At 32.6% G+C, this 18,165-nt stretch overlaps 1 protein-coding gene across 1 annotated transcript; it reads right to left on the bottom strand.

Annotated features, from left to right (window-relative positions):
• Positions 1–7,387: 7,387 nt before the first annotated feature.
• LOC107567713 (X-ray repair cross-complementing protein 5) lies at positions 7,388–16,945 on the bottom strand. The gene is given in 15 exon segments (XM_016253455.1): positions 7,388–7,467; positions 7,622–7,696; positions 8,806–8,873; positions 8,944–9,040; positions 10,243–10,352; positions 10,618–10,675; positions 11,558–11,598; positions 12,333–12,367; positions 12,848–12,988; positions 12,990–13,040; positions 14,385–14,496; positions 15,426–15,516; positions 15,612–15,798; positions 16,718–16,840; positions 16,935–16,945. Coding segments are annotated over 15 exon segments (1,215 nt in total). The 3' UTR covers positions 7,388–7,452.
• Positions 16,946–18,165: the final 1,220 nt, after the last annotated feature.

Here is an 18,165-nt window from a genome sequence, read left to right as displayed (position 1 = left end):
ATTGTTAAAACGACATATTTTCTTGTGATAACGAGATATGTTGTTAAAACGATATGCCATGTTGTAAAACAACATTTTTTTTCATTAAAACACATTTTCTCGTGAAAACATGATGTTATGTCGTGAAAACGAAAGATTTTCTCGTAATAACGAAATGCTGTCAATAAAACATTTTTCTCATTAAAACGACATTTTCTCTTAATAACAAGATTTTATGTTGTTAAAAAATATTTTTTAAACAACATAATAACATCTTGTTATTAAGAGAAAATATGTCGTTTTAATGAGAAAAACGTTAAAACATATTTCCTCGTAATAATTAGATATGTTATTACAACGATATAACAATATATTTTCTAATAATAAGATGTTATGTAATTTAAACAATATAATTTTTTAGAAATAATGAGACGGTATGTTGTTAAAACATATCATTTTTATGATATGTCATTATTGCGAGAAAATATGTTGCTTTAACGCGAAAAATATGTCATTTTAACAACATAGCATTTTGTTATTATGAGAAGATATATTGTTTAAACAACATAATATCTCGTTATTACGCCATAATTGAGTGGGAAAAAAAATAATATGCATGTGGCAGCAATGTGCCGCCATTGCAAACAGTGTTTCATGTTGACTTTAACCCCAGGAGGATTGTCCCTTCAATTAATAACAAATACAATTCTGATAAAAACATTATATTTAGCATCTGTTTAACCCACAGACAAACAGCGCATCTGAATTCGAAGGCTAAACTTTGTGGGTTTGATTAAAGGACTGGTTCACTCAAAAATGTGTCATCATTTACTCACCCTCATGTTATTTTCTTTCTTTCTTCTGTGGAAAAAAAGCTCCAGAAGAATGTCAAAGCTGATTTTTAAGGTTCATAAAAAGGTGATCTATAGCACAAAAGACCAAAAAAGCCATAAAAGTATTAGGAAAGTGCACAGAAAATGTGTACAAATGAGTAAATGATGACAGAATTGTCATTTATGGGTGAATTATTATTTTAAGAAGTCCCTGCTTACTGATGCAGTTGACTTGTTTTGCCATTATATATTTCTATCAAATATATCGACTTCAACATGGTGTGCCGAGACCCATATTTTTGTCATGTTGCCATTTCATATCTACTGAAATAAAATTAATGTATGAAATGAAAAGCTTTTACTAAAATATGATTCCGAAGTGTTTAAGGTCTGATATGATGGAGGACAGAGAAAGGTTTGACTCGTTTCAGTACCTGTAGGGCGTCAGGTAGCGCAGAGCGCTGAATAATTCAGTTCATGAAGAGCTGCTTTCAATAAGAAGAGTTCAAATATCAGTCCAGCTCAGAGTTCATCAGATCTGCTCCACTTCCCAATAATAATATATATATATAAACATTAACTAAAGTAAGACATAAAAACAAACATTTAGTTTAAGTACAAAAATAACTCAAATTTAAACTGAAATAAAATTGTAAAAAACTAAAATTAATAAAAAGCAAAAACTAACAAAAATGACTAAAACTTAAGCTACAATGAAAATGGAAAATATGAAATTAAATAAAAATAAAATACAAAATATTAATTAAAAACTACAAAATAAAATGACTAAAAATGTTGATGAATAAAATTAAATAAACAATAACAATAAAATCAATAAAACTATATATACATATATTTCACAAAACTAATTTAAAATATGAATTTTTCCGTTTAGTTTAAGTTGAAATATTAAAATAATTAAAATTAAAACTGAATTTAAAATTGATAAAAGAAATAACGAATAAAATGCAAATAAACAAAAAGGACTAAAACTTAAACTAAAATGAAAATGAAAATGGAAAATATACAATTAAATAAAAATAAAATACAAAATAATACAAAATATTAATAAAAACTACAAAATAAAATTAATAAAATGCAAATAAATAAATAAAAATGACAAAAACTTGAACTAGTTTAAACTAAAGTAACTAAAATAAAAACTGAAATCAAAATTAATTAAAAAAAAACTAATAAAAAAAAACTAAAATTAAAATGAAAACAGAAAATATAAAAATAAAAACGAATCCAAAATATCAATAAAAACTATAATATTATCTCAATTATACTAAAATAACACTGGTCAATGTACAGAGAGCACAAAAGTTTAAACATGCCATGATATCAAAACTATAGAGTTTTGAGGCTTTTAGTTTATGTCTATACTAAAAGTTAACTAAATTATAAATAATTTTAGCATAAATACAAAAAAAATAGTTTTCTCTTCCAGGAAAATGAAGCAAAGATGCTGCGGACTCCTGAAATACACAAATATTTGTCCAATCAAACGCTCTCTAGAATGAGATAGTCCCTCCCCTCTGCATAAGTATGCTTCACGGAAGAGATTTTCATTTATTCTTTTTTTATATATAATCACATAAATCCACATTAAACTTTCATATCGCATCACATTCTCTGTCTCAAGAGTTCCTCTGGGTCACACGGAGTTTAAAAGTAAGAGTTTGGGTTTGAATTGCATCATTGCATATTGTGGAGCGATTTATAAATGTGACATCACAAACCCAGATAAACCCCGCCCTCGGGACTGATAAGCGATATTAACGACGCCGTTGTTTACAATACAACCGGAGCACATGCCGCTGAGGTGAGGGGCGGGACGTTTAGACGTGTACTATAGGCGGTTTAGCCAATCATAACACACTGGGCAAGCTAACCAATCAGAGCCCATCGCCTATTTCTGAGGGAGGGGCTTCATAAAAGCAGGAAATGATCAGCGCGTTTCTCAGAGAAGGGACAGAGCGGTGTGGAATAAAGGTAAATTATGTAAAAAAGAATGCGTTTTTTTAAAAAACGAAGCATTAACACATGTTAGACTGCACCCCATAAACACAATCAAGCCTAGAAAAAAAACAGTTAACCACCCCAGTGTATTTATATATGTATATGCAAATGCAATTGCTCTGGTGGACCTCACCTGAGGATTATGGGTAGTCTTGTGGCATCTACAGGAGCAGATGATCACTGAAGAACCTCGCGGTACGTCTGTCTTGAAATCTATATATATATATATATATTACTGTTAAAAATCAAAGTCTCTCTGGAAAAACCATGACTGGGATTTTTCCTCAGTAACAGAAGTGAAGTATTGTGCTCTACTGACACACACTCATCTGAAATCCACTGAAATTCATTCCTCTCGTCTGCCTGTTTCCTTTTATCTTCCCTCTGGCTATAGAGCTGGAAAGGGCTTCCCGGCTCCTGTTTGAAGTCTGAAATGACAGTCATTCCAGGCTGCTGCAGTTTTTCAATCTGGAAACATCAGAATGGAGCGTCAGAAATGAGTGCTTTGAGCTCTGACACCCATAATACACACAAACTATTACAGTCAGATTCACACGGACCCGTCTGAAAACATCCGAGATCTACATCCATGTGGGATCGGCAGGATTGTTGGAAAGATGGCAAACGTTCCCTGGAATACTGGAGTCTGATTATGTAACCATTATTATATAATATTGCATAATGACACCGAACTGTAGTAGCGATTGTTACGTTAAACTGATTTTCTATCGTATTTCACTCCACACTCTCTCCTCTCAGAAAATCTTTTACACTCAAATGTAATAAGCAGCATGATTTTGTCATTATCACAGAAAAAAAGATACAAGTGTATTGCAATTATGCAAACCTAAAGTAAAGAGTTGCAAAAAAAAAATATATATATATATATATAATAAATATAAAATGTATATAAAACACACACACACACACACACACATTACAAAACAAAATATAATGGCAATAGAAACGTATAGTATAAAATACATACATACAGATATATATATATAAATAGGCTATATAAAACTTTTTTTTAATTACTTTTTTTTTACTTTTATACATTTTTTAATTAATTAATTAATTAATTAATTTACTTTTATAAATTAAAAAGTAAATTTTTAAGTTTTAAAAATTAACCCACAATTTAATTAAAATATTGCATTCTTTTAATTATTTATAATATATTACAAAATTTACAGATCAGACTAAATATATAAATAAACATTTTTAGTAGTTTAATTTAGTAGTTTGGTGTTTAATTTAATACTAGTAGTTAAAAATATAATGTCAATAGAAATGTATTATATATATATATATATATAAACGGTTTATATAATTTTTTTTTACATTTATATACGTATGTATTAGAAATTATATATAACACAATTTAATTATAATATTGTTTTCTTTTTATTATTTATAACATACTATAAAATTTACAGATCATGCTAAATATATAAATAAACATTTTTAGTATAATTGAGTAGTTTGGCGTTAGAAAGCGGAACTACAAAAAAAGCATGTTTTCAAATCTTTGTAAACGCCCCTTTTGCACGCCACGCCTCCCTCAACTCAAAAACCAATCACAAACACAGCTCTTACGGTCTATAAAAGTGAAGACATGTCTCGCTAGTTTCAATAAAAAGTCTAATATATTAGGAATACCTGTGACCTGAACCCAAATATAAACCCAAACATTCCATCAGATTCCTTCTGCTTGTAAAAACACTGCCCATATATTCACCCTTTTTTACACCGCTGTCTGTTTCTTTGTATTTTGGCAAGCTTTAACTTCCCATTTCCCGTGTGTGAGTGAATAAGATCAATGCATTACGCAGCGATCAGGCCTGAGGATGTTTTACACGGTGACCTTGTGTTTAACAACCATCACGCTTTTCCTATCAGTTAATCAGAATCACTTTAAAAAGGTGAATCACTGATTACTGCAAGTGACTCAATTAAAGCAGACAATTACTGCACATAATGACTGAATATGAAAAGCAATTTAAGGGGCCCTTGGCTTTTGGGGGTCCAAGGCGATTGCCGACCTTTGCCTGATGGGTAAGTGAATAAAATTATTCATTTTAATCTATGGAACAGCATGCTATCCTGTTAAACTGCCTGAATCTGTGCAAAAAAAAAACGTGTCAAGAATGAGTGCAGGTCACATTTCACCCCAAAATAAAAAGAAACAAACTACATAAATTACCTTATTAATAGAAAATAAATAAGATCTTTTTTTTTTGCATTCATACCAATGAAGCCCATTTTCCCCATACATTCATTAACATAATACAAAACAACCTCATTGTCATTACTGTAATGCAAAATGCTAAGAATCACTGTATTACGAATATGGTCAGATCTGAGATAAATTGTTTTTGTTCCTCTATTGTCGATTAGGATAAAAGCAATGGCTAAGGGCATGAATGTAAATGTTATAGGTTTCGTATTTTAAAAATAAATGTAAAATAAAATAAATGTTAGTGGTTTAAATGTAAGTAAATGTAATGAACAAAAAAAACTCTTGATATGCGACAGAAATGGGAAAAAAAATTTGCATTAAAAATACATTTAAAATCTTAGTGGTTCTTAAAAATAGCAAATAAAACACACACACACACACACACACACATATATATATATATATATATAATGTAGTAAATGTATTACAGTAATTACAGAAATAATATCACAGAAATAATGGAAAATACAAAAAAAACTCTCAATATATGACAGCAATGAAAATGATTTTTTTGGATTAACAATAAATAAAAAATCTAAAAGGCTCTAAAAATCTATTATATAATGAACAAATGTATTTAAATGTAATATAAATGTATTGCAGTAATGAAAATCACCCTTTTTCACAAAAAAATATTCATTAAAAATCAATTTAAAATCTTAACCGTTCAAACAATTTGCAAATAATAAACAAAAATAAATAAATGTAAATCTATTTCATTAGTAAAAAAAAAAACAGGATATGAATGAAAATCATATTTTGCATTAAAAATAATTTTGTACATCTACAAGGTTAAAAATGTATGATTCTATTATTTTTTCTTTTGATTTTGGGGGTGAAATGTGACCTGGTGATTCGCCTCATCACTCTTCTCAATCATTAATAATATCTTCCTGTCTGAATTATTTGGACCCTACACGTGCCGTCTCGTCTCCTCATAACACAGTTGTTTTAAGCAGGTTTCTGGGAGCCTGCAGCTCGACCCAGGAGACGGTGGCGTGAAACTGCTGCGTGTGCGTCTTCACAGAAGCGGGGGAGGATCGAGGCGCTTGTGTGTCCTCAGCAAAACTGAGATCATCAGCCCCGAAAGACACGCCACAATTTATCAAACCCTCAACGGCTGGCAAACAAAACCAGGGTTTATGAGCGTGGATCAAACATCCTGACAGATCCCTCCCAGCTGATTAATGATGCGACGTCAGACTCATTTCCACAAATCGGTTCTTTCAAACGGTTCGTTCCAATTAACTGATCTAAAAAGTCTACGGCGAGGCATATTAAATGCTCTAAATATAATAATGCTAAATATAGGCACATTTAATTAATGTGCATTTAAAATAATGGCAATTAAAAAACAAATGACAATATGACAGTAATGAAAAAATTTTTTGCACTAAAAATAATTTTTTAAAACTTGTCCTTAAAAAAAATTGTATATAATAAACAAATAAATATAAATGTAATGTAAATGCATTGCAGTAATGAAAATCACTTTTGGGAATAATGGGGCGGGGGTGAACTCTGGATGAAAATAATTCATATTCATAACCACTGAGAATAATAGGAATTACAAAAAAAAAATAAAAAATCTAGATATGATGGTAAAGATTTTTTTCATCCACTAAAACTGAATTAAAAATCATAATGGTTCTAAAAAATATAAGTATATAATAAACAAATAGATATAAATGTAATGTACATGTACTGCAGTAATAAAAAAAAACCTCTGCATATTACAGTAATGAAAATCAAACTTTTTTGCACTATAAATTAATTCAAAATCTTAATGGTTCTAAAAAGTATTAGTATTTAATAAACAAACAGATATAAATGTAATGTAAATGTATTGCAGTAATGAAAATCACCTTCGGGAATAATAAGAACTACAAAAAAAGCATATTACAGTAAAAAAAAAGTTATGAAAATCATTAAAATAACAAATCTTAATGGTTTTGGAAAAAAATAGATATCAATGTAATGTAAATGTATTACATTGAAAATCACCATTAGGAACAAAATAAAATAAATTTGTAGTACAGTAAGTTATTTTATCTCTCATGAGCTGAAATGTGTTTTTTTTCAACAGGACTAAAGAGAACTGTAATCAAGAAATTAGTTTTATTTAGTTTGATCTTTTATTTGAGCTTCACTGGCTGTATAAAAGTACCTGAACATTTATTTTCCTTTAGAAAATCCAACAAATACAGACTGTACAACATTCAAGTAATCAAACTGGAGCAACATAATCGTCGCAAGTACAAAAGAACTTGATTTAGTGACGCACTTGCACTCTTTTTGGAGATTTGTGTTTCATAATTAAACACAAGAAACGGAGTTGCATGAGGTGGATGGACGCAGGTGTTGAAGACATCCGCTTTACATCATGTCCAGCTGCATCAAAAAACATCAGTCAACAACTTAGCATGTTGCCAAATCTCTAATAAGTATAAAGGAGTTAATATACTTTCAGACCATAATCACACTCACAAATATAATCATGTATATGCTTGTCATGAAAACATCCAAACAAGCATGAAATGCTCACCAGATCGTCCACATCTCCAGTGTCGTCCTGCGCTGGAGCCGCTTGCACTTTCTCTTTCTGCTCAAACGCCAGGAACTACACCAGCAAACACAGAGTTAACCGATCATAATAACACACAGACTTCAACAACAACCTCGATGTGTAAAACAGATGTCAAACATACCAAATCAAACACTAAAATCAAAAATATGAGTTAGGCAATGTGCTCACTCTCAGGCCATCCAAGATTAGGATGAGTGTGTTTCTTCATCAGATTTGGATGCTTTAATGCACTTATTAAAATTAAAATGATCAAATCTGAGAAAAAATCTGATTCTGAGAAATGTAGCACTGCATCAGTGTCTCAGCAATGGATGCTCTGCAGTGAATGGGTGCCGTCAGAATCAGAGTCCAAACAGCTGATAAAAACATCACAATAATCCACACCACTCCAGTCCATCAGTTAACATCTGGAGAAGACAAAAGCTGTGTGTTTGAAATAACTTCATTATGAACACATTTTTTACTTCAAACCATTGCTTCCAGCTAAAATATGAGTCCATCATCCATAATATTGCTTCCTCCAGTGAAAAGGTGTTCTGGTCTGAATCAGGAGAGAAATCTGCACAGATCAAGCAGCGTTTACAAGCCAAAACAGCTCTAAACAAATATGTGGCTGGATTTTGATGTGAGAGACAACAGGAGATGCACTTTTTCACTGGAGGAAGCGTTATTATGGATTATGGACTTGTATTTTAGCCGGAAACAATGGCTTGAAGTTAAAATTTGTTTCAGCTTTTGTCTTCTCCAGATGTTAACTGATGGACTGGAGTGCTGTGGATTACTTGTGGATTATTGTGATGTTTTTATCAGCTGTTTGGACTCTCATTCTGACGGCACCCATTCACTGCAGAGCATCCATTGCTGAGACACTGATGCAATGCTACATTTCTCCAAATCTGATGAGGAAACAAATTCATCCTAATCTTGGATGGCCTGAGGGTGAGTAAATGTTCAGCAAATTTTCATCTATTCCTTTAATTAAATATAAAAAAAAGAAAGCCATATATATATATATATTAACCCATATAAGTAAGTTTGTTTTTAATGTGGTATTCAGAGTATGATAGTACTGAAATGTTGGTTTGGTGACAACACTAATAAAGTTGTGGATTGTTTCCATGGCAGCAGAAGGCTGTAAGTACCTGGTTTGCATCTTGTTTAGAAATGGTGCTTCCGTCCACTTCATCCTTGCTTATCAGTGTCAGAGCATCTGAAAACAAAAGCACATGCTGAAGGCATGAGCTCTTCAGCTTAACATGAGCAGAAGGCCTGTTCTTTACCTTGGACGAGCAGATCCCAGAACTCCTGAAGATTCCTGTCAGCAACGCTCTTCTTCAGGGACTGCATGTAGCTGTTGAGCAGCTCTGCGTTTACGCTCTGATGGAGTAAATTGCGATCAGGTGCAGCAGTAGGAGGTGTGTCTGAGCTCATGTACTCGTAGTCATTAAAATCCAACACTAAAAAACTGATATCATGCAGTGTACATGCAACATCTGATGCAAAAATAGTGCCAAAACGCAGGCCCCATTTACACCTGTCTCAGGTAATCTGATTACAAGTAGTCATGTAAATGGAGTCCAAAATTATTAATGAAAAAATAATTTATATCAATCTCTATTGGACTATAAAACTAATTTCAAGCATTTAAGCAGAAACAGAATAGTAAAAGGTTTTCATAATTAGTAACCAGTGTTGTTATATATATATATATATATGTATATAAAATTAACCTATTTCTATCATTTATATATAACTTAAAAATGAAATGAAATTAGAAATGTTGAAATAAAATAAGCTAAGTATTAAAATTAATACATAAATAATTTTTTTTTAAATAAATTAAAACTAAATAGAAATAATCATAAAAAAGACAAAATATTTAAAAAACATTATACCAAAATGACTAAAACTGAAAATATAAAAAAATAAAAAGCTAATTCAAAATACTAAAATAACACTGTCAGAAATATGTTCCATCAAGTCCAGACTTTTGATTTATAGTGGACTCTGTCCAAAACCTAGTGAGTTGCCTACATAGGCAGCTACCTTCTGAGGGAGCATCATCACAGAACCTCATATGTCAGTAATCTGGATGCTCTATATATAGTTTACACAAAGTGCACAGAAAACCACACATGATTGATTTCTAAAGAGGCTGATGCTGACATGCCGTTATGCTAATGACACAACATAACACAACATTCATAAGCATTAAAGAATACATCACACACACAAAGATTGGGTAAAACGGTCTACTTTAAATTAAACCAAAGCCATTTTAATTATATTTTTCAACACTGCTTCGTTCACAAACTTAACTTCTATTATTTTTTAAATGATTATGTGTTTGCCTTCTTTGCGGATGTGATTTGATCCTCAGAATTTGTCTGAAATCAGAAGTGCACTGAAATCCTGTCCAAAATAAGGTTTTGGACCGGAGCCTCAGACTCCAGCTGAGCTCAGACTCTCTGAAATGAATCCCAACATCCTCCGGCAGCTTGTTTTTCCTACCGACCCGCAAAAACTACTGATCCTTAAGCGATCCCTGATTGGATGCGGAGGTTTAGTTGAGAGCTCACCGATACGGACTGATCCCTGAAGGCCTGGATACAGGCGATGCTCTTCATGTAGTACTCAGGGCTCCTGTTGCCGAGCAACTGCTCAATCCTGTAGGTCAGCTGCTGGCATGCTGTCAAGGTTACAAAACAATGATTATCAAAGCGACCGCGGTAACAACAAAACCTGCAGCTAACATTCAGAAACAACACGAATCATTTAATGCCGAGCGACTATTCAGTGTCTCAGAGTATCTTTCAGTCTTTAGCGAGGCCTTGCAGACATGCCAGGAGCAGTAATAGTGCATTTACATTACAGCATGTTTAATAGTAGACACGCTTGTGAAGGTTGAGGAGTGAGAGTAGAAAAGAAGATGAAACTGAACAATCAAATCTCACCCTGATCGAAAGAAACGGTCTGTCTGCAGAAATCTCTGACTGGATTGACGTTGCCAACCTGGAAGAGAGAGCGTCTGTTAAAGTGTGATACTTCACACGGTACTGAAGTCAGAGTGAATACATGTTCCTGGACTTATTGTACTCTGAAAGAACTTTTTCTGCTGACGCAAGCTCTGTCCTACATTTTTTTTCCTATTTAATATCCTTTTCACTCTGAAATACGTTGTGTTACGTACACAATGGATTGTGGAAGGTATTTTACATTGACTTTAAGACTGAAATGTTTTATGAATTTTAAGGAAAAGCATTAATAAAAAAAAACTAATAAATATAAAAATGATTTAAATGCATAATTAAGTACAATAGATGTATATATTACACTATTATTCAAAAGTTAGGATTTTATGTTTTTGAAAAAAATCTCTTCTGCTCAGCAAGGCTGCATTTATTTAATTAAAAATAATGTAAAAATAGTGAAATATTATTACAAATTAAATTAAGTGTTTTCTGTGTGAATATATTGTAAACTGTAATTTATTTCTGTGATCAAAGCTGAATTTTCAGCATCATTACTCCAGTCTTCAGTGTCACATGATCTTCAGAAATCATTCTAATATGCTGATTTGCTGCTCGAGAAACATTTCTGATTATTATCAATGTTGAAAACAGTTGTGCTGCTTCATATTTTTCTGGAAACCTTTTTTCAGGATTCTTTGATGAACACAACGTTCAAAAGAACAGCATTTATTTGAAATCAAAAATCTTTAGCAACATTATAAATGTCTTTACTGTCACTTCTGATCAATTTAATGCATCCTTCATGAATACAAATATGAATTTCTTTCAAAATGACCCAAACCTTTGAATGGTAGTGTATATACGTAAATATAAACGTAAAATATCTTGTCATTTTAATCTGAGTGATGTACATGTAATGTACCGATGTGAAGTTTCCCTCCGTAATCTCGGCCAGGTTAAACTCTGTTCGTCAGCACTGATAAAGACACACAACAGCAATTAATATGAACTAATCTCAGATTATGAGCAGTAAAAATGCAAGAAAGATCAGCCTCAAAAGCATGATGACACCACTGACACTGAAAACACACTCTAGGAGTGGGCAGTGCTTAAATCCTTTGTTACACACCCCTCTGGAATACTTCATTCTGATTGGTCAATCACAAAATAAACCCCTCCCATAAGGTTTGCATTACTGTGTTTCTCTTCAGGTTTAATGAAGGTAAACTTAAGACTTTTTTTAAGACCAAGTAAAGAAAATTTAAGAAATAAATGTAAGGGGACAAATAATAAAAAAATAATAATAATAATAAGTGAGTTTACAATTAAAACAAGAACAAATGTCTTCCAAAAGGGTTAGAAAAGAGCTTAATTAAAAGGGAAAACAAGTTGATTTTTCTGACCCCATTATCACGTTAGTTTCTGTTTTCAGCATAAACATACTTAATTTTGCTAAATTTCTCAGAAAACAAGACTTCATATTTATTGTCATTTTGCATCTCAAGTAAATGTATGATTTACTGAGAAAAGATATACTGGAAAACAACTGAGAAATATGTTCATTTTTTGCGGCGCATGCAACATTTAATGCCTCGACTTTATCAATGTAAGACTTCCTGCTCTGAATTAAGACCTTTTTGAGGTTTTAATTAGTGGAAGAGCAAATTAGGACTTTTTAAGGCCTGCAGAAACCTCACTGAGAACAGAAAACCAGCTGTGCAAATATGTGACCCTGGACCACAAAACCAGTCATAAGGGACATAAGGGAAGATTTATGCATCATCATTAATGTATGGTTTGTTAGGATAGGACAATATTTGGCTGAGATACAACTATTTGAAAATCTGGAATCTGAGGGTGCAAAAAAATCGAAATATTGAGAAAATCACCTTTAATGTTGTCCAAATTAAGTTCTTAGCAATGCATATTACTAATCAAAAATGAAGTTTTTATATATTTACGGTAAGAAATGTACAAAATATCTTCATGGAACATGATCTTTACTTAATGTCTTAATGATTTTTGGCAACAACAAAAAAAAAATCTATAATTTTGGCCCATACAATGTATTGTTGGCTATTGCTACAAATACCCCCCAGTGACCTAAGACTGCTTTTGGGCTCCAGGCTCACATATGTCTCCCACAATCTCTACCGGTTGACATGTATATGCTGGAAGTCATGTAGCGCTTCATCCACAGCTCCATTCTCACCTGCTGCCGAACACGTCTGTGCTTGTCTTCTGCTCCCTCTTTTTCACCACCACTTTCAGAGGGAACTTGGTCTTGACGTCCTGCAGAGGGGCCTGGCAGCGGGCCGACACGTCCTGGGGCCGCTCTAGATCCCTCTTCAGTCTCTACACGCGGCAGGGGATCGTCAGGATTCACACCGCAGTGATGCAAGCACCGAGGACACGAGCCAAGAAAAGATCAATGAGAGCCACTGCCGAGACACACAGATTTCACAGCCAGTGTCACACACCTGAATCACTGTAGTACTGAAGGACAGAGAGAGGAGATGTGAGGGTGAATAAACACTAGGGCTCTGTATCTGTAAGGTCTGGGCTCAGCAAGGATGCTCTAACTTCTTCAAAGGTGACATTAAAGACATTTATAATGTTACAAAGATTTCTATTTCTGTTATATATGCTGTTCTATTTAACTTCCTATTCATCAAAGAATCAAGTTTCAACAAAAATATGAAGCAGCACAACTGTTTTCAACACTGATAAGAATAGAAATGTTTCTTGAGTAGCTGATTTACTGCTCAGTTATTATTGATGCTCAGTTATTAATAATGTTTCTTATTATTATCAATGTTTTTGCTGCTTAATATTTTGTGGAAACTTTTTTCAGGATTTTTTAATGAATAGAAAGTTCAAAAGAAAAGCATTTTTAAAAAATAGAATATTTTGTAACATTATAAATGTCTTTACTGTCATTTTTGATCAATTTAATGCATATTTGCTAAAGACTGGAGTAATGATGCTGAAAATTCAGCTTTGATCACAGAAATAAATTACACTTTTACTATATATTCAGATAGAAAACAGTTATTTGAAATTGTAATAACATTTCACAATATTTCTGTTTTTACTGTATTTTTGATTCAATAAATGCAACCTTGGTGAGCAGAAGTGAGTTTTCTTTCAAAAACATAAAAAAAAAAATTTCTACTGACACCAAACTTTTAATATTATGAACTAACAATGAAAAACATTTATTATTCTAGGTTAAAATTAATTTACACATATACTATGGTTCATCAATTTACACAACTTGAAAATACTTCAATATTTGTTTATTAGTAAGTGTTTGTGTATTTTCAAGATGTATTAACTAATAAATCACAGTATGTGTGTAAATTAATTTTCACCATAAATGCTGTAAAGGTACTATTCATTTTTTGTTTATATTAGCTATTAAATGATCTACTCATTGTAAAAGGTAAATATTTTTGTTTATGACTATGTATAGTTATTTACATTTATGCATATGAATGAAAATGCTTAAATATTCTTCTTCTTTGAGTTTATTTAGTGTGAAAATCTTTAGCTAGAACTGTTTTTTACTATTTCCATTCAACATTCTGAATCTATGAATTGCTTTTGCTCCTCTTTTGTAAGTCAGTTTGCATACAAGCAGCATCAGCTAAATGCATAATGCAAATGTATTTGACTTTTATGACAGCATCAAATATTGTCAGGCTGATAAAAACAGAGAAACATCCACCACTCCGTCCCATCATGCCTGGAAAAGTCTCTGGAACTGTGGGTTTGGAATGTGGTTGATTTTGAAGACGTCCACGCTCTCTCCATCATCATCTTTTTCCACCAGCATCATGACAGCTGACAGCCGAGACTCTGACCAGAGACATTCACACAGAGACCATCACAGTCAACCAACAGCATCAACATTCGTCTCCTTTAGTCTGGATGTGCCTCAGAAGATGGGCTTTCTGTAAGTTTCATGAAGGCAAATTCAAGACTTCAAGACCAATTAAAGAAAATGTAAGGAATAAGCACAATATCTAAGGAGAAACACAATGAGTTGAATTAGCAGCATTTCAAAGTTTGCAAATACAACTTCTAACCGATCTCCATTACTTTTAACCAAAAATAGCTTAACTAGAATATGGAACTAACTTTTACTGTATCTTCTGAACACACTGCACAAAACTGCTGCTCTTCCTCAGCTACTTCTCAGTGCATGTCTAAACATTTTTTTTAAATCAAAATGCAAACACGACACATGATAAGTCGTCTTTTTTCCTGAGAAATGTATCAAAAGGAAGTGAATTTATGATGAAAAAGGACAAATATCTACTAATGGGCTCAGAAAAAAAAATCTACTTAATTCGAAATGAAATCAAGTTCATTCCCCATTGACAGATATTTGTTCTCGTTTTATCAAAAACTCACTTCCTTTTGATACATTTCTCAAAAAGCAAAAAAAACAAGACTTGATTTTGCATTTAATGATGTTCTGATATTTGTATTGGAAAACAAAATAAAAATACTGACAAAGATATTAAATTTAATGCAATGCATGCAACATTTAATGCCATGACTGAATTATGAGTTTAAGACTTTCTGCTATGATTTGAGACCTTTTGGGGCCTTGATTTGTAGAAGGGCAAATTAAGTCTTTTTAAGACCTGCAGAAACCCTGAGAAGACCAAAGAAATTGCTGATGCAGGATAATGGTGCAGAATTCAATGAATACAGGTGAGCTGTATACACATCTGCTAGAAACCGGCTCCTGTTTTGAGGGTGGTTATGTGAGGACCAACCTGAAGGCGTGAACTTCTTGTTGTTGTCCAACACTGGGAAAGTGAACTGTCGGAGATCCTCCATAAACGGCAACTGCACGTACAGCAGACACTGAGGACAAGAGACATGATGAGTGACTCTGGTGTGCAACATACTGAAGATGAATCATTTATAGTGTGTTTTCTGTTTGATGTGAATCCACATACTTCATATTTCTCCTTTATGCAGGGAAAAGCGGAGCCCACTTGAGGGTTGCTGCGACGATCGTAAGCATAACTCACAATCACTGCCATCTTTAGACTGTCGAGGTCACGAATCAGAGCGGACAGCGCCACTGCTGCATGCTGCACACATACAATAAAACTATTCATCTTTAATACAAAATATGTGACCCTGGACCACAAAACCAGTCATAAGGGTCAATTTTTCGAAATTGAGATTTATACATCAGATTTCCATTGATGTATGGTTTGTTAGGATAACCTTTGACTGAATGGTTCTTTGTGGAACCAAAAATGGTTCTTCTATGGCATCGCTTGAAGAACCTTTTGAAGCACCTTTATTTTTAAGTGTATGAAGAATTTTATAGTAAAGTTCTTTCATCTTGTTAGGTAACAGAAACTTGTTAATACCGGCCCATATTTTAATAGTAGAAAGAAAAGGGTCATTTATTTTCCACTTATAAAATGCTTTAGGATGACAACTAAACTTCTTAATAAGGATTTTTCTAATCCAGAAATTGTTACATTTAACGTTAAAAAGCTCCAGACCTCCAATACAAATTTTTGGCATTTCACATTTTGAAGATCTGTCACAATTTGCCCTAATCAAATGTAACAGTTTAGGTGAAATATAATTAATAACCCATTCATACACTCTAGGTGAGGTTTGTTAGGATCGGACAATATTTGGTCGAGATGCAACTATTTGAAAATCTGGAATCTGAGGGTGCAAAAAAATCCAAATATTGAGAAAATCATCTTTAAAGTTGTCCAAATGAAGTTCTTAGCAATGCATATTACTAATCAAAAATTAAGTTTTGATATATTTACAGTAGGAAACTTACAAAATATCTTCATGGAACATGATCTTTACATAATATCCTAATGATTTTTGGCATAAAAGAAAAATCTATATTTTTTTACCCATACAATTTATTGTTGGCTATTGCGACAAATATACCCCAGCGACTTACTGCTTTTGTGCTCCAGGGTCACATATAATCAATGGTGGGGCCAGTGAACATGTAAAAAAAAAATTATTTACTTTTGCACCTTGTTATGATTATCAGTTATCAGTATGTGTTTCTTACAAGAACTGCAGGGTGATACCAGCTTTCTTCAAATTCTCAATGAAAATGTCCAGCTGATCTTCTGAGGTCTGGACGTTCAGATCCGTCAGCAGGACGGTGTTCAGACGCTCAAACTTCTTCCCCCTAAACCGACAATAAAGAGTGTGACAACAACATTGAAACTTCTCAATTGCCTTTAAATAAGCAGAAAAATGTGTGACAAAAGGTTTCCTCCTGCAAAAGGTCCATGCAGACGACCAGAGCACCAAGCTCTGATTAATCAGTCAAGGACTTTACATAGTAGCATGAACATGTAACGTCAACAAAAAATTATATTATTAAATTAGATCAGAGATTCACAAACTTTTTTTCTCAGCTGAACTCATTTGATGTGAAATATAACAATTTTAAGATAATATTTCAATAATTTAACAACACATTCACAATTCGCTGATGGGGGTTAATGGCCATATGGCATGCGAATAAACAAATAAAAATATTTCTTATAAAATAAATATATATATATTTTTTATTGTTTTTGTTTTTAAATTATTTATATAAATTTTATGTTATATTATATGAGATATTTCAAGAATTGTACCAACACTTGAAGGACTAGTTCACCCAAAAATGAAAAGTTGCTGAAAATGTGATCACCTTTTTTCCCAGTTGCGAGTTTATAGCTCACAATTCTGAAAAAAAAGTCAGAATTGCGAGTTTGTATCACGCAATTCTGAAAGAAGCAAGGTAAAAAAGAAGCATCAAAATATATTTTCATGCATCAGAGGGTTAATAACTCAGTGAGCAAGCGAAAGGGAAAACATATTGTTTAATATACCTTTCCTAGAACGTTTTTTTTTCTTCAGCCAATTAATTGTGTCATCTGCGAGATTCCTACATGATAAATTCTTCAAAGGGTGCTCAACACGTGTTTTGTTTTGCAGATCACAACAGACACACAAACCAGACATGATAATACATATTAATTTTATTCTCTTTTGAGCATCACTGCAAAATAAAAATGCAAGTCAAATGATTAAATAAAAGAGAAACAACGGAAAAATTAAAACACTGATGAAAATGAAACATACAGTAGATTTCTCATAATGCATATGATATGCAATGATTTAAAATGTTCTTTGCACTGGTTATGAAAATAATATTTGGGATCATTGTCAGCCTACACACACACACACACACACACACACACACACACACTCTCTCTCTCTCTCTGCCCCTTTTATGTTCGTTTATTAAATTCTCTCTGGGGTTTGCAATCAATAAAACTACTCACTACTCACTATCTCACAGTTTATTTGCATATATTTATATATATGGCTTAAATTTACAGGGGGTTATGAAAAGCCTTTCCTCATGTGCTCTTTCCTTAACCCATCTGCTTTACAGAAAACATTTGTGATAAAAATAAAACATGCTAACTGTTAAAATAAATACAAGAAAAGAGCAAA

This window comes from Sinocyclocheilus grahami, unplaced genomic scaffold (assembly GCF_001515645.1).
Source record: "Sinocyclocheilus grahami isolate Dianchi unplaced genomic scaffold, SAMN03320097.WGS_v1.1 scaffold1183.1, whole genome shotgun sequence".
Taxonomy (NCBI): Eukaryota; Metazoa; Chordata; class Actinopteri; order Cypriniformes; family Cyprinidae; genus Sinocyclocheilus; species Sinocyclocheilus grahami.
Note: the sequence above shows the minus strand (reverse complement) of the source record. Positions and strands in the feature narration are given on the sequence as shown.